The sequence below is a fragment of the Muntiacus reevesi genome, chromosome 14 (genome assembly GCF_963930625.1).
Source record: "Muntiacus reevesi chromosome 14, mMunRee1.1, whole genome shotgun sequence".
Taxonomy (NCBI): domain Eukaryota; kingdom Metazoa; phylum Chordata; class Mammalia; order Artiodactyla; family Cervidae; genus Muntiacus; species Muntiacus reevesi.
Window position 1 is genome coordinate 12633920 of NC_089262.1, and position 26225 is coordinate 12660144.

General features: G+C 46.9%; 1 protein-coding gene across 7 annotated transcripts in view; it reads left to right on the top strand.

Moving 5' to 3' along the window:
• TRIO (trio Rho guanine nucleotide exchange factor) overlaps positions 1-26225 on the top strand; it is a 349762-nt gene that overhangs the window by 298639 nt on the left and 24898 nt on the right. For all 7 annotated transcript variants that reach the window (XM_065905271.1, XM_065905278.1, XM_065905277.1 and 4 more), the window contains exons 35-42: positions 6901-7193; positions 8723-8893; positions 11448-11543; positions 18018-18166; positions 19673-19739; positions 21042-21145; positions 22863-22932; positions 25205-25294. In XM_065905271.1, coding sequence (XP_065761343.1) covers positions 6901-7193; positions 8723-8893; positions 11448-11543; positions 18018-18166; positions 19673-19739; positions 21042-21145; positions 22863-22932; positions 25205-25294 — 1040 coding nt within the window. The remainder of the gene's footprint in view (positions 1-6900; positions 7194-8722; positions 8894-11447; positions 11544-18017; positions 18167-19672; positions 19740-21041; positions 21146-22862; positions 22933-25204; positions 25295-26225) is intronic.

Below are 26225 nucleotides of genomic sequence, written 5' to 3' on the forward strand. Positions count from 1 at the left end.
TTCTCCTCCTGCCCTCAATCTTTCCCAGCATCAGGGTATTTTCCAGTGAGTCGGCCCTTCTTATCAGGTGACCAAAGTATCAGCTTCAGCATCAGTCCTTCCAATGAATATTCACGGTTGATTTCCTTTAGAATTGACTTGTTTGATCTCCTTGCAGTCCAGGGGACTCTCAAGAGTCTTCTCCAACACCACAGTTCAAAAGCATCAATTCTTCAGTGCTCAGCCTACTTTATGGTCCATCCCCCACATCCATACATATGGGAAACCTTGAAGTTTGACTTTGTGGACCTTTGTTGGCAATGTTACCGTGGTAGGCCTGTGATGCGAAAATGATTGATTCAAATCCCCATTTTCTGAGGACTCACAGTTTGCATGCACATCATCTAGGGTGTTCTGTGCTACCAGGTGGTCCTGGCAGCATCTTGTGTTTGCAAATAGCACTTTACAGTTTGTAAAACTCATTCATTTCCATTCTCTCATGTAATCTTGTCATATGAGGAGGAAATTCGGATGCCAGGCTGTTGGCCTGGGTCGGGGCTGCTGAGGGGAAGAGCCAGGCTAAGACCAGACCTGGTGACAAGCCCAGAATCCCTCTGACATCCTCGTCCTCAGCTGATTATCCAGCTGGACCTTGAGTCAGCAGAGTTCCCCCAGACTGGAAAGAGGAAGGCACATCCCCAGCAAGGCGTGATATGAACACGGGCACCCTTGTAGGCGTGGAATGTGGTGACAGGGTGGAGAGGCAGAGGTACTGAGTGTTGAGTCTGGTGTTTTTTCCCCAAGAAAGTAGAAGTTGGGGGGAAGGCAAGCAGCAGGGACTGAAGACGGAAACAGGAACGGTACGGTTCCTTTGAGTAACATGTTTTCCATCATATTTCTCAGGCGAGTTCAGTTCCACATCCTTCTTCTGCCCCCTTGCCCACACCATGGGTATGGGGGCGGGGGTGTTGGTGTGCCCACTGCCCTCACCACAGGCTCCTGGGCCTGACTCCACACCTCAGTGAAGTATCAAATAGCACGGGCCAGTGCGGGGACAGCCATGATCTGTGATGACCGTCTTGTAAGCACACAGTTCACAAACTCGGGAGCTGGACCACAGTTAACAGGTGTGACCTGTAAGCTCGTCTCAGAGCTGGTGGGATAAAGCACCATGTCTGGACATCACCATTCATGGGGGTCAGCGTCAGCTGTCAGAGAGTTCAGGCTGGGAAATAGCCTTCAGCTGGTAATCGATTCACTGACTCACTAATTTCTAAACATAAACTTATTGGGCTCCAAGGATGCTGGGCAAACCAGCTGCAAACAGACCAGAGGCGGCACCCGCCCGCGTGTCCCCTGAAGTCTGAGGCCACAGTCCTGTCCTGACAGTTGCTGTTGACTCACTGAGTCCTGTCTGACTCTCTGTGACCCCAGGGACCGTGGCCCGTCAGGCTCCTCCGTCCATGGGATTTCCCAGGCGAGAATGCTGGAGTGGGTTGCCATTCTCTTCTCCAGGGCATCTTCCCGACCCAGGGATCAAACCCACGTCTCCTGCCAGGCAGGTGAACTCATTACCACTGAGCCGCCAGGGAAGCCCGTCCTGACAGCCAGTCACCCCGCTCCAAATGCTGTCGCGAAAGGGAGACACAGAGCCCTGTCCACAGGCCTCCGCCCCAGGATGACTCCTGTCGTTGGCCTGAGCCGCCCACAATCCCCACAGAGAGAGCGGGTCTCCGGGGGAGGGGCCTGCCCAGCAGCACTTGGGCTCGGCCGGGACCGTCTGACGCAGTGTATCCGGCCACTGGGAGCTCAGCTGGGGAAGGCACCTGTGTGCAGACCAGCGACTCGGGCCTCCCAGGGGACCGCCTGAAGCTGTCACTGCGCGTCACGCTTACCTGATGCTCAGTCACATGGAGACCTCAGTCCTACTTGATGCCCTCAGGACACGTTGTTTAAAAGTTGGCATCAGAGCGCTTGGTCTAGTGGTCAGAGTCTGTCCATCAGATAACGAAAAATAATAGGCCCTTTATTTCCTTCTTCCCTGGTGGCTCAGCTGGTAAAGATACTGCCTGCAGTCAGGAGACCTGGGTTCGACCCTTGGGTTGGGAAGATCCCCTGGAGAAGGCTACCCACTCCAGCATTCTGGCCTGGAGAATTCCGTGGACTGTATAGTCCTTGGGGTCGCAAAGAGTCGGACATAACTGATCAATGTTCACTTTTCTTTCTTTCTGTTAATGATTGACTTAAGTTTAAGTAATTTTTAAGTATTTTCAAATTCTTGATTTATGCATTATGTCATAGTCTGGTAAAAAGCTCGTAAATGGACTGTTAAAATCCATTGATACGAGCAAAATGAGTCTCTAGTTGAAAACAAAAAAAAATAAGATTTACTGGTTTTTTTCTTTTCAACTTAGAGGCTGGGTTTTGCCCAAATCAATGGATTTGTGTGTCCAACAGTATAAAGAATTGAATATTGTTGTTAAAAACAAAGTGGAGAGCGAAGGAATTTATCTGTTTGTTTTAGTTTGGGGTTATTTTTTTTCATTGCTAATCCTCCAAAGTGTGACTAATGAACCAGACCTACACAAGAAGAAACACCTGCTAATCTTAGAGACAGGTAAAGAAACTTTCCCTCCACATTTTCAGGCTTCTGAAACGAAATCGTTTTTGAAGGTAAAAATTTAAAAACAGTAAAATTTCCCTCTTAGTTTGTAAATCACTGCTAGCATATTTCTGAGTCATAAATATTCCAGTTAAGTGAAATAATGTCATTAAGTGGCAACAAATAGCATCTCAAGAAAAGCACCTCTGTTCCCTGGGAACGCAGTTTGTCTGCGGCGCTGGTGAGCTGTGACCTTGGACAGCTCTGCCTTCCCCTGAGTCTAAGCTGCACCACTCAGCTCTTGGCCACGTTTGTAGCGCTTGACCTGCCAGCTGAGGAAAAAAATCTGTTTTGAAACTACTGCTCAAACTGCAGCGAACCATCCTATGCAGCTGAGCCTACACAGAGAAGCTCGGAAATGACATCTCTAATTGTATTTCTTTTTGAACCATTTTTATAGCCAGTAGCACCTGCATAAAGATTCGTATTATGTGCTGCGTTGCTTCCATGCCACGTACCCCCAAGTGCTATCTTTTAGGCACAGAAACACATGGAAGTTGCGTTCGTTGACTCAGGCACTGTCCCCAGCATTTCTGTTTATTTTCTTTTTAATATTTATTTTTTAATTGATACATAGGTGATTTACAATGTTGTGTTAGTTGCGGGTGATTCAGATACATATATGAACTTTATCACCTGGTGGCTCAGGCGGTAAAGTGTCTGCAATGTGGGAGATACAGGTTTGATCCCTGGGTCAGGAAGATCTCCTGGAGAACGAAATGGCAACCCACTCCAGTATTCTTGCCTGGAGAATCCCATGGACGGAGGAGCCTGGTAGGCGAGATATATATATCCCTTTCTCTCTCTCTCTCTCTCTCTATATATATATATATATATATAATATATATTCCTCTCTCTATGTATATGCTCTCCCATCACTTCTAAGGTGTGAGTGTTCCGCTGGTGAGTGTTAAGACCTGCAGTTGATTTGGTTTCCTCTGGTGAGGCAGCCTCTGTTTTTTCCTGCCCCCCTCGGCTCCTGGGGCACAACGGAGCTCCATCAGGATGCTCGTCACGTGTTGGGGATGCCCTGCCACTTCCACCTTCACGGCTCTCTGTCTGGTGCGGTTCCTCAGCTGAGCGAACATAAGGCTGTGAATCAGCATCTCTGTCTCTTTGGACTGGCATTTCTGCTGTTTCCGGTCGATACTAGGTGCCTCCTATACAGCCGGCACTGTGCCAGGCCCTAGGCACACCTCAGGGGACAAGTCAGACGAGGCCCCCGCCCTCTGGGAGCTTCTGTCCTTGGGAGCTTGTAATGTGTTATTCAGGCCCAGCTCCAAAGGCCAGCTTCAACGCCACCTCCTCCAGGAAGGCTTCTGTGACCCCTCCACTTGATTCCCCTTCTTCTCAAACTCTTCCAGGGTTTGTACTCGCTTATAGCATGAAGGGTCACAGTTTTGCCTGAATGATGGTTGTGTGATCATTGAAAGCACTGTAGTCGGGTCCCCGGGGTGAAGTTTATTGAATAAACCCTGGTGGGTTTATTCATCTCCATCCAGTGGCAATACCAGGCTTGGCTCTGAGTCCCAGCCATCAATGATGGTGAAATATGTTTGTCACCTACTGGGGCCAGCCCAGCATCTTGTTAGTGTAATAGTTAGTACTTAGAAACACTTCAGCTGAATAAAGTATCACCTGACACGTGGATCGTCCAAACCCTCCTCTTCCCTGGTCTCCCTGTTGTCACGGTACAGGAGACCCTAAGATCAGAGACCCTCTGTCCTGAGTCAGCCCCTGAGAAAGTCCCCAGGAAACTGACTGCAGGTGTGGGGTCAACTTGATGGCCTGGTTCTCCTGCCTCATCCCTGTGGCGCCTGAGGAGTACGAGGCTGACATGGGAACGTTTCAGTCACACTTAACGTCAAAATAAATAAAAATATATGCATAGAACCCGAGTGTCCTGCATTGGCAAGTGGATTCAGACACACATACTCACACACGGAGGGAGAAAGGGTTTTCTCTTAAACAGAACGCTAAATTGATTAGTTCTGAGCTGAAGTCTGCCTCTGAGAAAATGTAGATTTTTAAGAATGAGCAATCCTGCTTGAAGCACGTCATCTGTTTACAAAAGATTATACCTTCTCTGCCTGGAAGGCTCGACCAAGAAGGGACAGGGCAGAGGCAGACGGTGGTGCTCACTGTCTCGCCCGGGCGAGTGGGAAACTGCTGTCGACTCTAGCACATATAATCACAGGATTGGGAGGAATTAACCCCCTTCTTTAGCTGCAGCACATGGGGGTCTCCAGGGCCGCAGAGGTAAATACCCCTCAAGCACTAGTCTGTATCAAATCATCTTTTTAAAGACTGTTTTTAAGACTTCGAAAGACTGGAAGAAAATGATAAGCAGAGTAAATGATCTTCCTCATTCTGGTCCCTAAAGAGAGGCGTTTTATTCCATTTCACGGTGGGGGTGTCCTCCCTGAGTCCAGGGCTCAGGACAGGGCCGACAGGTGTCCCAGGTCACTGGCTTTCTGTGTGTGAAGTCACATCTCCTGTCACTCCACAGAGCTGTTGAGTCTCAGCTGTTACCTAAGTCTGTTCAACCGCAAAAGCGATCAGTTCAGGGTTGACTTTTTAATTTTCAAATCCCATGAGAATGTTCATTGGGGTATATTTTCAAGTAACATCTTGGTTATTTGAAATTATATCTTTTTTAAATGTGGTGTTGTTTTTGTTCGTGGTTGTTGGTATCGACTCCAGCACCTCAAAGGAACCGTGCTGAGGCTGAGAGCAGGGGCTACACATTCGTATTTCATGGCTGGAAACAAGGGGAACCAGCCAGCTTTTACCCTTTCACACCGAGCTTTCTAGAAGGGTGCCATTTGTCACAGTGCTGACTTACCAGGTCACATGCATGCTGAGTCATACACACGCATGCACACACATATTAATATATTTAAGCATATTGCATTTTATTGCAGGTGTGTTTTTTTTGCTTCACAGAACCTGGTTTTTAAACTAATTGAAGGTTTGTGGCAACTGTATTGGGCGCGTCTGTTGGAGCCATTCTTCCAACGGCATTTGCTCACTTCATGTCTCTGTGTCACATTTTGTTGATTCTTGCAATTTTCAAACCCTCCACCAGCAAAAAGATTATGACTAACTTGAAGATTCAGACAATCGTTAGCATTTTTTTTAGCTGTAAAGTATTTTTAGTTAAACTATATGCAGTTTTTAGACAGTGCTGTTGGACACTTTGGGCTTCCCTGGTGGCTCAGAGGTTAAAGCGTCTGCCTGGAATGTGGAAGACCCCGGTTTGATCCCTGAGTTGGGAAGATCCCCTGGAGAAGGAAATGGCAACCCACTCCAATACTCTTGCCTGGAGAATCCCATGGAGGGAGGAGCCTGGTAGGCTACAGTCCATGGGGTCGCAAAGAGTCAGACACGACTGAGCGGCTTCTCTCACTGACTATTGGACACTTAAAGAGTCCAGTTTGGGGGAACCAAAAATTCGTGTGACTCACTTTACTGTAATATTTACTTTATGGCAGTGCTCTGAAACCAAACCCATAACACCCCTGAGGTGTGCCTCCACTTTATTTATTGAGTGGTACTTTTATTCAGTGGGAGTGAGTCAAACTAATATATTTGTCCACCAGGATTAGTTTTTAATTTCCTTTAAATTCTTCTTTAAGCCATCCTTTCTTGATTCTTGTCTATCAAGAAAATGGGTAGAAATAATTCAAACAGTGTGTCCTCCGATGTCTGTGATATTTTAAGTGATAGTGACCTTATGAGTCTGCAGCATGGGTGATGCTGGTCTTCAGCATGGGCGACTCGGCTTTTTTGGGAGAGGGAGGCAGTACACCTGGAGAAAAATGATCTCTGGCAAAATTCAAGTTCGGGAACCATTTGATGAAAAGCCCGCGGGTTGGATCTCCTCTGACACCCTCCTCCCCAGGGCAGAACCAGAGGGCACGGCTCCTGGCAGCCACTGAACTTGGCGTTTGGCTGGGCGGTGCCCGTGGCGGTGGCTTTGCAGTCCATGGAATTCTCCAGGCCTGAATCCTGGAGTGGGCAGCCTTTCCCTTCTTCGCGGGATCTTCCCAACCCAGCGATCAAACCCAGGTCTCCCGCACTGCAGGTGGGTTCTGTACCATCTGAGCCACCAGGGAAGCCCAAGAATACTGGAGTGGGTAGCCGGTTCCCGTCTCCAGGGCATCTTCCTGACCCCGGATCGAACCCTGATCTCCCGCACTGCAGGCGGCTGCTTCACCAGGCCGCCGGTCACACGGGCTTCTCTCTCTCCCCCGCAGACTCGCTGTCCGTCTCCAGCAACGACGCCAGCCCGCCCGCCTCCGTGGCCTCGCTCCAGCCCCACATGGTGGGGGCGCAGAGCTCGCCGGGCCCCAAGCGCCCCGGAAACACGCTGCGCAAGTGGCTGACGAGCCCGGTGCGGCGGCTGAGCAGCGGCAAGGCGGACGGGCACGTGAAGAAGCTGGCGCACAAGCACAAGAAAAGCCGCGAGGTCCGCAAGAGCGCCGACGCCGGCTCGCAGAAGGACTCGGACGACAGCGCGGCCACCCCGCAGGACGAGACCGTGGAAGAGGTCAGGGCCTGCGGCGTCTCCCTTGCGAGTCCTTGCGAGTCCACACGAGCAAATAACCCTCGTCTGGGTGTTTTCTGGGTGTTCCCGGAAAGGACCGATGTCAGAGCCCCCGCAAAATGCATTTAGCAGCGTGCTGGAGTTGGGGACCCACGTGTGGCCTCTGATCAAGAGATGAGAGGGCCGAGAGCCCCCCCTCCCCAGGCGTGGGGGCGCCCCCTGCCTGCTCCAGGAGGAAGGGGTGTCCTGCCGCCCCAGCCCCGCCCCCAGCCTCCATCACAGGCAAAGTCCAGGGGTACCCCGCCACCCCAGGGAGGCAGACGATCTAAGCAGCCTGTGGGTTAGCACTCAGCCATGTAGTGAGTGAGGGACAGTCGCTCAGTCCTGTCCAACTCTTTGCAACCCCATGGACTGTAGCCCTCCAGGCCCCTCTGTCAATGGAATTCTCCAGGCCAGAATACTGCAATAGGCTGCCATTTCCTCCTCCACACCGGCGCAGGGGAAGCACCAATTTTATACTGGGAAGGACGGGGGAATGCCTGCATCCTCCAGTATATTTCCACTACCAGACCTGCCCCCATATTCACGTATATTCATACTGACCTCTTGTCCTGAGTAGAAAACATCCAGTTACTTTGTTAAGCCAGTAGTAAACACTGGATTATTCCCATGTCATCAAAGATAAATGTATGTAGGCCAACCAGGAATTATTTTTAATTTCCTTTGGAGGTGAGGGACCTTAAAATTACATTGTAAGGAATGGTATTTTTTCATGATCCCCAAGATGGGTCTTCAGTAATGTGGTGTTAGTGAGGGGCCTTCAGAGTTTTTAATGAGGACCCACATCCCTCCGTTCCCCACGGACTCAGAAAGACAAAGGCAGAGAGGATGGGGGAGGAGCACAAGATTGGTATTGTTTAATTTATTTTGCAGATGTGTGGTTTCTGCTGCTTTTTTCCTGGGCCTGTTTATGCTGTGGGTTTTCACTGGAGCATATGATTCATTTATGTCCTCATCTATCTGTTTAATATACTGGGTCCTCCTAATAGAAGTAAAAAACTGAAGTTTTTTTAAGTAAAAGTAAGACTAGGGGAAAATGAATGAACTACTTCATTCTTAAAATATACCTTGAATTGTATTTTTCTTTATGCTCTCATGATTTCAGTGAGTTTTATTTGAGCAAAAAGTAGCAAAATAGTAAAATATGAGACCAGAGAAATGGAAGGTGATGGTTCACATTTTTGAACCTTTTTAAAAAATTAGCCTCTTGAAGATAAGATGTGTTCAGAGCCTAACGGTTGACGTCGGCAGTCCCTTCGCAGGCACCCCCGGGCCCTCCCCTTGTCCAGCCGGCAGGCGAGGGAGCTGACACGCTTGGCGGAGTCCGAGTTCCCATCAGGGCTGGAAGGGGCTTGTGCCTGGCTTCTGCTCTCAGTTCCCACCTCCTGTGAACCCCCGAGGGCTCAGTTTCTGTGCCCGGGCGCTGACACTCGGGGCCCGGCTCTCACAGGCGAATGTCGCTCTGGTTTCAGAGAGGCCGGAACGAGGGCCTGAGCAGCGGCACGCTCTCCAAGTCCTCGTCCTCGGGCATGCAGAGCTGCGGAGAGGAGGAAGGGGAGGAGGGGGCTGACGCCGTGCCCCTGCCGCCCCCCATGGCCATCCAACAGCACAGCCTGCTCCAGCCGGACTCCCAGGACGACAAGGTAAGCGGGCCGGGGCCGCCCCGCGCCCGGAGAGGGCCCAGCGTTCCCTCCTGTGCCCCAGCCGCAGGGCCGGCACAGAGTGACCCGGGCTGCGGAACGGTGTCTGCAACCTGCTGGTCTTCCAGGCCGAACTCTGCCCGCCTTCACCCGCAGAGCCTGGATCACACAGGCCGTGCGTTTAGACCAGGCTGTAGGAACTCGCAGGCTCCCCTACACGCGTGCTTGCAGAAGGACCTGCAGCGCCTTTTTAACGGATGCTTTCCTAATTGCTGCCTTTCAAGTCAGTTTACTTTTTCTCACTGTCCTGACCAGGGTCCCTGAGTGGATAGTCAGAGAAATCACTGTCCCGCCTGCGTGCGTGGTTACGTCCCAGACACACACGAGCCCACCTGGTTGTCTGTGTCAGGTGTCTCTGCACGCAGGTGTGGTTTTCAGATGAGACTGTATGGCTCTCCAGTTGCTTTTTTCCAACACGGCCAACATCTGGATCAAACCAGAGTTTGTCAAAGCTCAGGAGTCAGTTCAAAGCCACGAGTCTCCTCTCTGGATGTATGCGGAGGCTTCGGGCCAAGTAAACCTTCATTTTTTGCTTTCTGGGTTTTCCTGAGTTTTTACAGAATCTAAAATTATTTTGTGCCTCCCAGTGGTAGAACCCTAAAATACCAAGAAGGAAACCTGATAACTGGCTTGTACAACCTCTCACGTTCCAGCCCAGCCTGCTTCTCCAAACTGGCAGGTGTTGAAAACCACGCTATGAAGTCATTACTGGTGATTTTTTTTTTTTTTTTTTTGGCAGAGACCCAAGTTTTCTGAATAAAATAGACGTTTTCATCAGTTTTTCCCCGTCTTCACTTTTTTCCTTCCCTGACTCCCTCCTCCGTGCTGACACGGTCCCCACTCGCTGGATGACCCACGGGTGCTGACCCAGGCTCCATCCAGCCCAGTGATTGACGGCCCTGAGTCTTAACCTCAGGCCCCTCCTCCTTAGAACCCTGCCGCCACCTCTGCCAGGCCTCTCAGCACACAGTGTTTCAGTCTGGAGTCTGGGTTTCAGTCCGGAGTCTGGGGGTCATCTGAGGTGCAGACCCCATGCTGCAGGGGGACAGGGTGGCCTGAGATGAGAGAAGCTCACCTCTCACTGCCCAGAACAGACCCACCGCCAGGCAGCAGGGCTCTGACAGTTCCTTAGTGATTTTGCAGCATTCTAAGCCATACCTTTCTGAAGGCAGAAAACTAAAATTGTGAAAATCTGAATGGTTAGCCGAACAATGCGGTGCCAGGCCTGGTTGGCCTATTCACCAAACCAGGAGGGTGTTTTTCTCCATTTAAAGTGCGGATGGCACTATATCCTTCTGATTGCTAAAATCACTTACTGGTTATTGTATGACCTCATTGGGTATTATCCATAGAAGTTCTTCTTTTACAAAAATCGATAGTGATGTTCCCAGAGAGTATATTATCTTGTGACTAATATTTTGTTTTGTTCTGTTCTCTCTTTTTGTAAACTTTCACTGCAGCATTACGTTGACTTGTGTTCTGTGTCTGTTCTGGCTCAGTTTCCTTACCTCTCCATTTGAATTTTTTTTCCTTGTTTTCTTCACCTCATCTTCCAGATTTCATTAGACCAAGCCAACATTTGTTTTGCCAAGTGCATATCTGGATCCACATTGTAACTGCCTCGTTGTAAACGTATAGATCCGTATGTGTCTGCCGTGAGCCATGCATCGTTAGGACAGCTAGCCGTGTGTCGCATGCATCTCTGCTGTCCTTAATATGAAGCAAGGTTCATATTACACCCCTCTTCTAGTTTCCAGTAAATTAATGGTGCGAGTAATCTGCAAACACAGCGTGTTTGCTAATTACTGAAACTTGAGCTCAGTAGCCCCTCCCCCAGACCCCTTACCTGTCCACCCTGTACACCCCGACTCTAGCCGTAAATGGCATCCGATAGCTTGTGAGGCCACAGAGCTCCTGTCCTCTGCACTAATCATTGGGGAAGTGGATGGCACAGAAAATGGTGAGCTTGTCCCCCTCCTCCCTGTCTGGTCAGTGCTCCCGGCTCCTTTCCTTTCCTTCCTTCTTTCTTTGAACCCCATCCACACAGTAAAGCCATTTTTAGTATCTTGGTTTTGGTTCCCAATTCTTTGAAGGATTCATTCACTAGCCCTTAAGCCTGTCACTCTTCTGTTGATCTCCATCTTTCCCTCCTTAGCCAGTAGCCTAGCCAGCATTTGCAAAAAAAAAGTTAGAATCCTCCCCCATGCCCAGTCACCTCTTTGAGAAACATTCTGATGGGACATGGCTGCAGATTAAAACCAGACTCTGTCTGCTTTCCACATGTATCCCAGACAGGTCTTATTTAGTGTTTCATGTCAGAATATTGTAAATTTTAAAAGATGGCTTTAAATAAATGCAAACAAAGACAAACTCGTGGTCTTTTGGTCTGGAATTACTTTTAAAAAGAGGCTGAGCTTGCAGGAGAATTTTCCATCTGTCCAGTGACTAACACGAGCCATCCCCCTCCCCCCTCTCTTTTTCTCAACTTCCTCTCTAGGCCTCCTCTCGGTTATTAGTCCGCCCCACCAGCTCCGAAACGCCGAGCGCAGCCGAGCTTGTCAGTGCGATCGAGGAACTCGTGAAAAGCAAGATGGTAAGGCCTCCCAGGGGCTCAGGCCTCCGGGCTGGAAGCGGCGCATGGAGCACTGGGGGGCGGGTGGGCACGGCTGGCCTCGCAGGTGCGTCTCAGTCTGCGGGATGGATCCTCAGGTTCAGTAACTGGCTTGAAGACTCACAGAGCTTAGTGAAGCCACGGCTGCTGCTCATTACTGTGACAGGATGGAGGTGAAGGTCCGCCAGGGGGGACGTGCAGGGGCGGGCCCGGGAGGCTCAGTCCAGGCCACCCTTGTTCTCTCCCCGTGGAATCAAGTGCCCAGTGCTGGCCTCTCCCAGCCCCGCAGGGTGAGATGATACCTGCAGGGTAACGCCAGCAAGGACACCGCCGCCCACCCCCCGCAACCCCAGTCTCCGGCCTTGGCGGTCAGAGTCGGTATTCGGGCTCCATCACGTACACAAGGTTGACCCCTCACGTGGCTCACCCCATCCCCTGCTCCTCTGGAGTTCAAGGTAGCACGTGACCCAAAGCCCCCACCCAAAGTCACACTGAGTATAGACCGTCTGTCTGACGCCAGAACCCCCAGGTAGACAGACTTCATCAGGCAGGACATGCCAGGGGCTTAGAGGGCCCTCCCGGGAGCCACGGTCAGCCCTTTCCCGCACCCACACGGTCTGCAGTACGGGCATCGTCATAGCCAGTGTGGTCAGTTCCCTTCTCGTGGGCCGTTGGTATCGCAGGTACCACTGGCAGTCTCTCGCTGTCTGAGACCATTCACTTGGGTCTGCAGTGTATGAGGGAGAAGGGTTTGCGTTGCTGTGTCAGGGATTTATTCTCTTAGTCACCTCATGTTCCCGGTGGGTCGGCGTGGCTTCATTTAATAAAAGCCCCAAATCAGATGTTGATTCTTTGAAGTTAGGTATGCATTGTTTCTGACTGATTCAAATCAGTAAATTTCTTTTTCTTAAGTTTTCCTATGAAATAGAGAAACCAGTAATGGTAACAGCTTTTAAGACTAGTATACCTCCTATCTTACTACATCTTTTAAAAGTCACCACTCCTAAAATAAAAGCCCGCAGTAACCACTGTAGAACAGTTTGGTATGCTTCCCTCCCAACGCTTTCTCTGTGTGTGCTCCCCTCGACAGCTCTGTGAGGGGGGCACACACTACCGTGTTCTCATTTTACAGATGGGGAAACTGAGGCACACGGAGTGTGTAAAAACTCGACCAGCTGATAAAGGGACAGAGGTCTATTATAATTTATTTAAATAAATTCATTATATATAGAGAGAGATAGATTTATCATTTACAGTTTTCATTTCTGTTAATTGTTCAGCCACATAGTCGTGTCTGACTCTTTGCGACCCCATGGACTGCAGCATTTATCTCTGCATGAATATTCATGTTAATTACATGTGTGATTATAATTACATGTAAATATACTTATAAGGTAAATTTTTAGCACTGGAATTGCTAGATAAAAGGAAATACAGTTGACACTTAAATATTCCAAGTTTGGATTTCACAGATCCACTTACAGATTTTCTTCAACAGTGAATACTAGAGAACAGCATAGTGTGCAGTGGGTTAATCTGCATGCGTGGAACCACAAATTGAGGGACCACATACAGAGGGCTAGTATCCCAACCCCTGCATTGTTCACAGGCTAACTGCACTTCTTTAAAGTTAGAAATTTATCTTCCAAAGCTAGTACTAACTAGGTACTGTGTGTGTATATATATATATGTAACACTCCAGTTTCTTCTACCACCCACCCCTAAGCAGCTGATGCTGAGGCTGGTTGCTTTGGTCAAATGGGAATTACATCCAGAATACAGACTGACAGGTATTGGCCCCTACCCCTGCCTGGGTGGTGGTAGGCTTTGAGTTTAGACAGAAAGGCTGTAAGGACTTGGTAGATAAGTCAAGAATTTAACTCAACTTGGTCAGAAATTTGGGATCATGTCAGTATGAATGGAGCTTAGCCGCATCCTGCCTGTCTCTTTGAGAAGCAAGTTGATTGATGGTCTAAAAAGATGCTCAAATAATACTGAACAGAGTTTTTAGGCATCCTTAAACATTTTAGAAACAGCCATTTATACACATCAGTTATAGGATCATTAAAGCCATGCTTGTCTAATAACTGAAATTGTTCTCCCAAGGAATGTTTTGAGACAGCACTCCGTCAACCTGCTAGTCATTGTTCTGCAGCTGTTTGAAGGGATTCCATTGTGAGTGGGTTGAGACTGACGTGTCATAAATTCAAATGAAGAGAAGTTCTATGCATGTCTCTCAGCTCTCAGTGGTTTATTCCCCCTTTTTAGCTTTGAAGAATTAAACTCTATCCATTGAAATTGAATTATTTCTACTCACGACTCTTCTGAAGTGAATGGGCATAAAGCTGTTGGCAGGATGGAAAAGGCGTGGGTTTGGAATCAGAGATGTAGGTTCAGATTCTCCTACTGTCTGCTTCGGCCTCCCAGCTGGAAGGTGGGGTTTGTAAACCCAGCGCTGTTTGATAAGCTCTAGCCAAGCTCGCTCCACCCTAGCACTCCACTTGTACCTTCTGTCCCCATTGGAGAACCACATTTATGCTTTTTATGGTGGACTCGCTGCTCCTTCATTCTTCATGGAATGTAATCTAGACTCCGCCCTCTCTTTCTGGCTCAAGGAAAACATAGCTCTGCTTGGTTTCCTGTGACTAATCCTCAAACGAGAACTGCTTTTGCCGATAAAACTGCTAGTGAATCATCTGAACATCCTTCCTTGCTGCCGCCTGCTCCCCGTGACTCTGAGTTACTCCGGCACGGCTCACGGCTGCCATGTCAGCCCCATTTGTTTTCCTGAGGGCCATCTCTTAGGCTGTCGTGACTTTGTAATCAGATTGAAACACTGAATTGTTAGCCCTGCCAAGCCGTTGTGCAGTGGACTCGAGAGGTGACGGGAGAAGGTGTCTTGCCGTCGTGCCATCTGTGTTCAGGGAGCTGACTCTCCTTATCCCGCCAGCCCTTCCCTGAAATTCACTTCTCTCTCCACCTCCACGTCCTGATGAGGGAAGCGTGGGCAGGGGGCGACAGCAGCTAACAGCCCCAGGAACTGCAGCTGACTTTGGGGCTTTCTTCTCTCCGTTGATCTGCATATAAAGAGAAACCCAAGAATGAGAATAAGTGAAACAAACATCTAACTCAAGATAATAGAACAGCACAATTTGTTTTTTGGAAAAAAACAGAAAGAGTGAATTCACAGAGGTAAAAGCAGAAATTAATGAGGTGGAAAACAGGAAAAGGGAATAATAACACCAAAGATTTGTTTTTTCAAAGCATACAGACTTCAGGTAACCTTTGCAAAAGAAAAACACCCAAAAAAAACCCAGATTCACAACATAAGAATCTGTAAAGAAAAGATCAGTGAGAATTGAAATAATCGTGACGCGTTACCTTGTTCACCTCTTTGAAAGTAAATTTGAAAACCTGGGATGAAGTGGGCAGTTGCTTAAGAAAATGCAGTTTACCAGTGTTAACCTCAGAGGAGTCGTGGGTGCTTGTGCTCAGTCGTGTCAACTCTGTGACCTCACGGCCCGCCAGGCCCCTCCGTCCACGGGCTTCTCCAGGCCGGAACACTGCAGAGGTTGCCTTTTCCTCCTCCAGGGGGTCTCCCCGACCCAGGGATCGAACCTGTGTCTCTTGCATTTCCTGCACAGGCGGGCAGGTTATTTACCGCTGAGGCACCCGGGAAGCCCTCTGAAGAGTTAGGTCTACATAGATACTCTCCTCTCATTTAAGGAATAGGGAAAGTTGATAAGAACCTACCCACAAAAACCCACCAAACCCAGAGACCTTCACAAATAATTCATCCAAAACAGATTTCCGTTCTGGGACAGCGCTCGTGCCGTTTTACTTGAGCACAGTTGCCAGAAGGGGCCGCTGGGCGGCTGGGGGTGGACGTCACAAATGTGAGCGCGACCTCTGGGGTGTCTGCACGCTCCATGTGGCTGCCGGGTCCAGACGGGCCTCACGGGCATCCATGAAGTCCAGTGCCTCCCCAGCCAGCTTCTGTGTGGAGGCCCTCTGCCACCTTTCTTTTCTGTCTCTCCTCACCGTTGAAGTGACCGTCATTAAATCTAACCAGCTTCAGCTGTGTCCTCCCAATCCAGGCAGCAGACAGCACTGCTCCTCCCTCCCGGCATCCTCCAACCTCCTGGCCGAGATTGGCCTCCGGGACCCGCACGCGTGGACCAGGCCCTGCTGCCGCACGTGTGCTTCCAGTCGAGGTCAAGAGCTGTTTACTTAAAAATAAGAATGCTGTGTGCTCACCGAGCCCCGTTCCTGAACTGTCTCTTCATTCACTGAGAGCAGGAGTTGGTGTGTTTGCACAGCTCCATGGGTTTGATGAACAAGACTGCAGGAGCAGACTTGGGTTCTCAAAGCTAGGCTTAGTGAGGACGCCAGCTTCAGCCTGTCACTCTTACTGGGAAACAGGACAAGTATTAGAGGTTTTAGTTTGGTAGGAAATATTAAGCGTTCTTGTAGTTTGTATCAGGCTTTTTGTTTGAAGAGAAATCACATTTTCCCCAGTTACATTGCTTAAACACCTCTTGATCACCTTTATGTCCAGCTGTGTCGCTGTGGGAGTTTCAGAAGAACTGTCAACTATTGGCAGATGATGTGAACTGACAAGGGATTAATCTCCAAAGTATACAAACAGCTCATTCAGCTCAATATCAAAAAAATAAACAACCCAATCGAAAAATGAGTAGAAGACCTAGACAATCATTTCTCCAAAGAAGACATACGGGTGGGCCACAGGCACATGAAAAGATGCTCAGCATCGCTAGTCATCAGACAAGTGAAAATCAAAACTACACTGAGGTGTCACCTCACACCATTCAGAATGACCATCATTGAAAAGTCAACAAACGCTGAACGCTGGAGAGGGTGTGGAGAAAAGGGAACCTTCTTACACTATTGGTGGGAATGTAATTTGGTACAGCCACTATGGAGAACAGTATGGAGGTTTTTTAAAAAACTAAAAACAGAGCTACCACTTGATCCAGCTCCTGGGCATGTCTCCAGAAAAGATGAAAGCTCTTAATTTGAAAAGATACGTGCACGCTAATGTTCATAGCAGCACTGTTTACAGTAGCCAAGACAGAGAAGCGACCCACCTGTCCACCGACAGATGGGTGGGTGTACCCACACACACACACGATGGACTGTTGCTCAGCCATTGAAGAAGAAAGAAAGAATGCTATTTGCAGCAACCTGAGGGGCCTAGAGATTGTCATACAGAGTGAGGTTCAGAGAAACAAATGTCATGTGATAGCACTTATGTATGGGACCTGATAAAAGTGATACAGATGAACTTATTTACAAAACAGAAACTCACAGGCATGGAAAACAAATTTATGAGTACCAAAGGGGGAGGGTGAGAGAGGGATAAATTAGGAGTTTGGGATTAACAGATACACACCACTGCATATAGAATAGATAAACAGCGAGGACCTACTGTATAGCACAGGAAGCTGTATTCAGTATCTATAATAACCTGTGCATATATCCTTTTTCGGATTCTTTTATGTGTGTGTATATATATATATATATAACTGAATCACTTTGCTGGATACCCGAAACTAACACAACATCGTAAATCATGTATATTTCAATTAAAAAAAAGAACTGTCACCTGTACCCATAGAAACTTTGTGAATTCTGATTAAGAAAGAAAATTAATACATACCAATAAGAAAGTAATCAGTTGCTGATCCTGGCCACACTAACCCAGGGGAAAAAGTCATCAGCAGTCATCTCACGGATTTATTCGAGGTTCTCAAGTGGATCTAACAATGAAAACACTCACCTGCATGAGCTAAAATTCAGTGAGGGAGAGAGTTGTGAACAAGTAATTGAGGCCAGCATGGCGACCACTTCCTTTAGAAGGAAGAATTTGTGAGGGTCACAGAAATGGAGATTAATTTTAGCCACATGAGTTGTATGCATTGAAGTATGAGTCAAGGCTTCACGGATAGTCAAGAAACAAACTGTTCCTTTAAATTAAAATACGGGTTTGCTGCTGCTGCTGCGTAGTCACCAACAAGGAGTGGGCAGTGGGTCGGGGTATGCTAGCCCAACCGGAGTTGGCTGCACACGCTTCTGAAGTGGTCGTGCCTTCATGTGGCAGGAATGTAACTGAACAGAAAATGGCCAGATTTGAAATGGCTGCAGTGTGTGATGCGAGCCAAATGTTTTGTTTCTAATTATTTGGTAACCATGAATAGAACATATTAATGGACATAAATTCACTGCACTTTGCATTCTGACTTCCCTCTTACTCAGTCTTTAGATGAATCCTGGGGCTTTTGTTGTTAAATAGTCTTGTGATTTCACACCCATAGGTTCTGCAGTGTCACAGGCCAGGCCTGCTGTGTATTCTGACGTAGGAGACCTCCTGGTCCTGATTTCAGCCTCATGGACTGTGTAGGCGGGAGGCGTGACTCTGGCTTTGATTTCTTCCAGGCTCTGGAGGATCGTCCCAGCTCGCTCCTCGTCGACCAGGGGGACAGCAGCAGCCCCTCCTTCAACCCTTCAGACAACTCCCTGCTGTCCTCCTCCTCGCCCATCGATGAGATGGAAGAGAGGAAGTCCAGCTCTTTAAAGAGACGACAGTAAGGCCCCAGTGTTCTAGTTGTCGGCGCTGGGGGCTCCCCTGCTAGCCCAGCCATCCTCAGAGCTGTGGCCCGGCTTCCTCTCTGAGTCGCAGGAGGAGACCCAGGGCCTCTTCGCTGAGCAGTTACACGAGCATGCCGTGCTAATCAGCTCAGTCGTGTCCGACTCTGTGCGACCCCATGGACTGTAGCCCACCAGGCTCCTCTGTCCATGAGATTCTCCAGGCAAGGATACTGGAGCGGGTTGTCATGCCCTCCGGGGATCTTCCCGACCAGGGACCGAACCTGAGCCTCTTGCGAGTCTTCTGCGTTTGGCAGGCGGGCTCTTTACCACGTGGGCCATGTGTACGTGTGTTTGCAAAGTGTTCAGAACCTCCGGAGGCTGCAGGGAGGCATAGCCGCAGCACTCATTCTTTCATTTCTGCATTGCACTTTGTTTGGAAACAAGAGTGATAGGAGAATCTCTTCTGTCACTTCTGGTGAGAAGCCGCTGTACTTTCCATCACATTCATGCGTGTGTGCTCTGTCGCTCGGTTGTGGCCGACTCTCTGCGACATCACAGAGGGTAGCCCACCAGGCTCCTCTGTCCGTGGGATTTCCCAGGCAAGAATACTGAAGTGGATTGCCTTTTCCTCCTCCGGGGGATCTTCCTGACCCAGGGATTGAACCCACTTCTCTTGTGTCTCCTACATTGGCAGGCAGATTTGTTATGACTGCACCACCTGGAAAGCCTCGTTAAATATACAGTAGTAAAGAAAAAAGGCAACATAGAATTAAATGCAGTCCCAGAAATGTGAAACATACCTTCATGGTAGAATTTTTTAGTTTCCATTAAAAAGTCCTGAAAAATATTACAAAAGGTTTAAAATTCTATTTGGAAAAGAGGGAAAAATTTACCAGCCACATGAGCGCAGAGACTTGGCTTGATGCTGTATCCCAGCATCTAGAGTGACTTCAGGTGCATGAGAGGCGCTGGTTGGATGAACAAACCAACCAATCAGCCAATTAACTTTTCCAGGTCAATTGAGGTGGTTTGCTGTAACTAATCAAGTGATTGTCCTCTATTATCTGAATGGCCTTAAGGATCAGTGATCCTTACTGAAAGGAACATTTCTGAGTGATGTGCTCAGATCCAAGGCTTTAAACATCTGAGTTAAATTTCTTTTGTATATCCAGAAAAGCTTAAAATGACTCAAGCGTTAAAACACAAAGCAGCAGAAAACTGACTTCCTGTAATGTCTTGGCTTCTCTTAGTCGTCGTCCACACGGTCAGAGTCTGGTGACAGGAATGCACCCCGAATGTAAGGTCTTTTGTGACCCTCGCAGTTCCTGTGGGTCACCCATGTGTACTTGTAAGTGGTTGGGGACCCGAAGTGCAAGTTTGTCAGGTGACTTCACAGCCCCTGCGGAATCTGACCTGATGAAAGAAAAAGTATGAAAGCGTTTCATCGGACAATCCCTTAGATTGTGGATTGTAAACACTGTTTTTCCCCTCCCTTTTTTCAGCTACGTGTTACAGGAATTGGTGGAGACAGAGCGTGACTATGTGCGCGACCTCGGCTGTGTGGTGGAGGTGTGTACTCTGAGAGATGAGTAACCTGAATCAGCAGCTCTGAGGCTGGTCAGAAGGCGTTCATTTGTACAGTTGAATGCTGATAGCTTCTCAAAAGCCTTGGAAAATATTTTTGACTAAAAACAGTAAAACAACCACCAAAATATTTCTGAAAAATAAAATTTAGCCAAATATCTTAATAACTTTTTAAAGACTTCTTTTTTGAACAGTGCATCTTGACAGAGTCTTCTTTTATATATCTATATATATATATAGTTTGTAAATGTTATCTCCAAACAATGAATTTCTGGTATGGAAATCTGGCCTTTGATAATTTTATAAGAATGTGGGCATCACCATGGAATTGAGGACATCTTTGGTTGAAAACTCAATGTGACCAGCTCTGGATTCAGTTACATCCTGAATCCCCCCGGGTTTGGAGCTTGGTCAGTGGCTGCCACCCCAGGCCATTTGCCTGTAGTTTTCACAGAACGAACATGTCACCAGTTTCACTGACCAGAAGTTGCTCTGCAATTTGTAACCATAGCAAAGCTGCTGTCCTTCATCCAAAATCAAGGTCGTCTCTGGCCTTGTCCCTTCATTAACTTCAGGGCATCATCGTGTTAGTAAACTCAATTCATGAGAAACTTTATCATTTATTCTTTCAGATTTGCAAATATGTACAAGGCAGTACTTTTTGGATGGACATTCCATGAAAAGTAATAGCTATTACAGTTAATTGCATAACATAAAAGATTAAACATGCATGACATATCTGTCATCCTTACCAAGAATAACTTCAGAGCTTCTTGTATAGGCTGAATCCCATCTGAGTTATATAGAAGTTTTAAACCACATTTTAGCAACATAGTAAACCAGCTGGTGTTAGAAATCAATTTGTGGGAAATATATTATCAAATCCTTATTTAACAAATTATGTAGATAATCCGAAAAGAAAGTCTGTTTATATCAGATCAGTACTGAGAAGAGAGGAAATAACGCTTCATGCCAAATAGTTAATATTTACAAGCTGACAAGATGATTTGTTTTCTGAAATCATTTACATTTATTTAAACTTTCCAGTTCCTCAGAAGAGTTTTGATCTTTGAATGCTGAACAGTTCAGGGAGAGAAAGTCATGACAATGAATGTGACTGTATTTTCACGGGCCAGTTAAGGACATATTTCTGAAAAGGTTTTTATTCTTAAACATTTGTTTTACAAGACAGTGCGTATGTCTGTTTTGTCTTCTGACTCTCAGTCAATACACCACTATTTGATTCAGACATGTTCAATGAAATAATCTTTGCATATTTACTTTTAGGGCTACATGGCACTTATGAAAGAAGATGGTGTTCCTGACGACATGAAAGGCAAAGACAAGATTGTGTTTGGCAACATCCATCAGATTTACGACTGGCACAGAGAGTACGTAAAATACACGCCGCGCTCAGCCGTGGGCCGTGTGTCATCACCCGCCGGACTGCATCCCAGTCTTGTCGGGCGAGTGGGAGAGGATACCTGTTGATTCATTTCATTTCACTACTTGGATAGCCTTGTGCAGGCAGCTGGTGCAGAGGATATACTGCTTTGCTGAGTTTTCTGGTTGCATTTCATGGCAGAGGAAGTCCCGTACTTTCTTCATGCTGGTCCATCCAGGGGCCCAGGGAGCAGGGGAAGGTGGCGCTGGAGGCCTGGGTACCAAGTCTGACCATCTGGGTTCATAGTCTGGTCCTGACCCTGAGCTGTCTGCCTCCATCCTTCATTTGGGTCACTGTGTTACCCGCCTCGTGGGGTTTTTATGGAGTGACTGAGTTAATACACATACGTAAAGCACTTAGAACAACACCTGCATAGAGTAAGCTTTGATGAGTATTTGTATTTAAAATTGCAGCCACCTCTGTAATAAATACAAATTACTATTAAAGAGTTATTTTTCAAGTCAACATTCATGGTTGCCCATGAAAATCAAATTTGATTCTAGTACCTTGCCACACCTGTCCTGATCTGTAGTGAAACCAATTTTGTAAAGGGATATTTGGTGCCATTATCTAATCGTCTGGTCCCAAGGCTGGTTCTTAAGCTATGACAGAAAAGGGGAAGCAGCACCAAGCTGCTGGGATGACCAGAGAAATTGCCCCTGGAGATACAGTGTCTGCGCGGTATGTGCAGAACCCGAGGAGAGTGCATCCTCAAATGCAGGGCGGTTCAGCATGGCATTCACTGGGGTGCTGGCTTTGCAGGTCAGTAAAATCCAGGATACAGATAGCAGCATATGGAAGTGATAGCTAAGGTGGGCATACATCTCACCAACAACTCTAGTCCAGGCGAAGTGAAGAGCAGTCGTCTGTTCTGTTCCGTTTCTGTGGTTATACCTACTTTTGATCTTGTGTGTATGCTGTGTGCCCAGTCATGTCCAACTCTCTTGCGACCCCATGGACTGTAGCCCAGCGGGCTCTTCTGTCCATGGAATTTCCCAGGCAAGAATACTGGAGTGGGTTGCCACTTTCTTGTCCAGGGGATCTTCCCGACCCAGCTATCGAACCTTCATCTTTTGTGTCTCCTGCATTGGCAGGCAAATTCTTTATCACTGCACCACCTGGGAAGCCCCAATTTTATCTTAATGGGACCTGATATTTGGAACCTAGAAGTTGATTTTGATAATATTTGAGAAAACTTTATTTATTAAAGAAAATTCTAAAGCTGTCACAGATTACATTCAGATTTGAGCCTCTTAAAAATGACCATGGAAAGATAAGAAATTCACAGGTATGCAGACCAAGATAAAGAAAAATGACCAACTGCTTTGAAGCATTTTTTTTACCCTATATTCAGATGAGATTTTATTATTTGAGTCATTTTAAAATATTAAACAGTAATGTGGATTATCCAAGAGGAAAGGAAGGTTGCCAGTCAAGGGGTGTTTTGCTCTGACTTAACATTTTTTTTAAACTGTTTTAAGTTGTATCTCTTTCTGCTTTCTGTCCTAACAAAACGTTTTTCAGTATGCGTTGTAGTGTCTAAACATATACTTTACACTTACAGATTGCTAATGTCAAAACAGACTATTTTGAAAATTTAAACCTCAGTCTAAAATTAGAAGGCCAAATCGGAGATGGTTCTAATATTTCTCCTTTCATTGCAGCTTTTTTTTAGGAGAGTTGGAGAAGTGCCTTGAAGATCCGGAAAAACTAGGATCCCTTTTTGTTAAACATGTAAGTACAGAAGCATTATTTATATTCTCTTCTGTATTGTCATATTTAGTAATTGGCTTGTCAGATTAAAGGAGAACTCACTTGCAGTTTACAGAAATGCTTATATTAAATAAAATCAAACCGTACAGTGTCAGCTGGTTGGAATTCAAATCCCCACTACTCTTCTACATGCGAACGGTCTGCTCTCCCTGTAAACTGGCCCGAGTTGGCTGTTTAGCTCACAAACAGGCCAAGATGGTCTGAAGCGGACCAGAGCCAGACCAGCAGCAGGAACATTTGGAAACGTCTTTGGGCAAAGAAGTGTCTGGTACAGATGGTGATGTACCTAGATGTGCAGTGGGTTTAATGTAGTAACCAAGTATTTGTAAATCTAAAGCAAGCATGTTGGAACCTACTGGCAGTCCGACCGATAAGACTCCATGCTTCCACTGCAGGGGGTATGGGTTCCATCCCTAGTTGGTTAACTAAGATCCCACATGCCGCATGCTGTGGCAATAAGACAAACAAACAAATTAATTAAATAAGCACATTAAGAATAAGGGGGGGGGGGTTTGTTTGGTTTGGTTTTTAGGAAAAATTACTATATTTTCAAAGTGACCAGAGCTTTTGTATTTTTGCACATCTCCTTAATGTCTGGCTTAATAGAAGATAGATGCATGTTTATATATATATATATATATCTTGTTTCTGTATTGAACCTACTGTGATTTTTTTTTAGTTAAAATTTACAGGAAAAAAAAATCTATCCTCAAGCAGATATTTGGTTAGAAAGGAATATTTTAATAGCCTTTTCAGATAATTTATAGACAGTTTTCTTAGATACTGCACCAAAACTCAAGTGAGAATTTAAAGGTTAGTTGCAACATGGAATCTGAAAGCCCATTGGTGACCTCACTTCTGTTGCCCTGAAAGCCACAGAGCCATCTTGCTGTTAAAGACACTTTCCCTCCTGCACCAGCTCATGACATCTTGCATTGGTCTTTTGGAAAATCCTGACCCACTAATTGAGATAGATCTTCCAGACAGTGAACTATTTCAATAAACAATATCCCCACTGCCAAAAAAAGAAAAAATCAGATTTGTTCATTTCACCACCCATCTCTTCACAAAAATCTTTTAAGTATTGTCAAGTTCTAACAGCTCAGCTGGTAAAGAATCGGCCTACAATGCCGCAGACCTGGGTTCGATCCCTGGGTTGGGAAGATCCCCTGGAGAAGGGAAAGGCTACCCACTCCAGTATTCTGGCCTGGAGAATTCCATGGACTGTATAGTCCCTGGGGTCATAAAGACTGAGCAGCTTTCACTTTCGTTTTCATGGTCAAGTTCAAGATGGCAGATCCACGTTCTCCAAAATGTTAATTTTTTGCTTGAAAGCTTAAATTTTCATTATTAATAGACATTGGAGGTTGTTTGCCTTGAAACAACAGGCTTATTTTGTCCATGTTCAGGAAGGGGTTTAGCAGATACCCACGCATAAATAATTATAGTCCTTGAGGCTTTTAAGTAAAAACAAGCCGCTGGTTCAGCTCATGGCTCAGTAACGCGAGGGCGTTGCTGCGCCTGCTCTCACACAAGGCAGACGTGTCACCAGGACCCCCGTCTTATCACAGGAAGGTTAGAAAGGTATATAGCCCATGGTTGAGTCTCAATACAATGAATTATTGTCACTTCATCAAGGACAGTCTTAGCTGAAGCTGGCATGTGTAGTGGTGAGGGATATTTGCTAAAATGCCAGCAGTTTCTCCTACCACTGATTTTGCACATCAGTGCAGATGGTAGCAGATGAAAAGGATAGGTGACAACTTAGTATTATTTGAAAATAGTTTGACCTGATGGGTCCCCAGGAGGCCTCTGGGACTCCACGGGTGTATACAGCACACTTTGAGGGTCAGTGCAGGAAATAATGGCTCAGTATTTAAGACTGCCTTCAGTATTTAAAACTAAAGAGCTTTTTCTAACCTCGTTAAAAAAAAAAGCCAGGCTTCCTGGAGCCACTGGCAGGGTTTGAAGGGTGGAAAGTGATGCTTGGTGTAATACTAAGAACTGTGTTCTTTCACCGCCTCTGGTGTTTTCCCAAGTAAAGTGTGAGGTTTGATGTATCTGAGGGAAAGATAAAGAAGGGCTGTTTTTGGAGCCAGCATCAGGAACCTGGAATGTGCTCTCAAGAGCCTAACCATGCGGTTTTCTCGAAAGAAAAGTTCCTCTCCGAATGCGGTGACGCTGTGTACATGCTTCCTGTGTTCTAACCCGTCTGTTTGCCTTTCTTTCCTAGGAGAGAAGGTTGCACATGTACATAGTTTATTGTCAAAATAAACCAAAGTCTGAACACATTGTCTCAGAATACATTGACACCTTTTTTGAGGTAAGACTGACTGAGTTACAAAGCAGTTCTGAATTGTTGGTTACAGCTGATTTCCAAAAATTTGTTTCCCACGAGATTAAGCAATCATCAGAAAATTAGCCTCAGTTATAAGAGTCCTGAACTTGTATTTCACCAGAGAAGTGAGTATAAATTCAACCTGTGATCACATCCCTTAGCATCCAGAGCACTGGGGTCACGGCTAAAGTCAGGGGCTTGGGGCTTCCCGGGGGGCTCAGTGGTCAAGAATCCACCTGCCAGCGCGGGAGACACCAGTTCGATCCCCGGCCCGGGAAGATCCCACATGCCGAGGAGCAGCTAAGCCTGGGAGCCACAGCTGTTGAGTCTGTGCTCTGGAGCAGGGAGCCTCGGCTCCTGGAGCCCAGGCGCCCTCGAACCATGGTCCGCAGCAAGACATCCACACACTGGATGGCACGAGAAGACCATGCGCTGCAGCTGGAGAGTGCTGCCTGCTCACCAGAGCAAGAGAAAAGCCAGCACACCCAAAAATAAGTAAACAAAATGATCAAAAAAATAATGAGTAACCTTAACACAATCAGAGGTTTTTAAAATCAATTTCAAACTAAGGCTCACTTTCACACGCAGGATAATTCATGATCTAAACTTTTAGCCTAGATATAAAATATTTGTATGAATAAAAGTAAGCAACTGAAAAAAAGGCTTTTGTAGGCAAGCATAGAAGGCTGCTTTGAAAAACAGCTCAGGAAGCTCAAACGTGGGCATTCTGAGCCGTGGGATATGTGGGTGACCCACACTGGTGGGTTCTGTGCAGCGTGGCCTCTCTTCTCAGTGCCTCTACTACCATGTAGCTAACATTTCTGAGTTACAGGGACTGAAAACTGCCTTTTAAAAGGCAGTAGTCAGTGTGATTGGTTCACAGTGTTGTGTTGGTTTCTGGTATACGGTGGGGGTG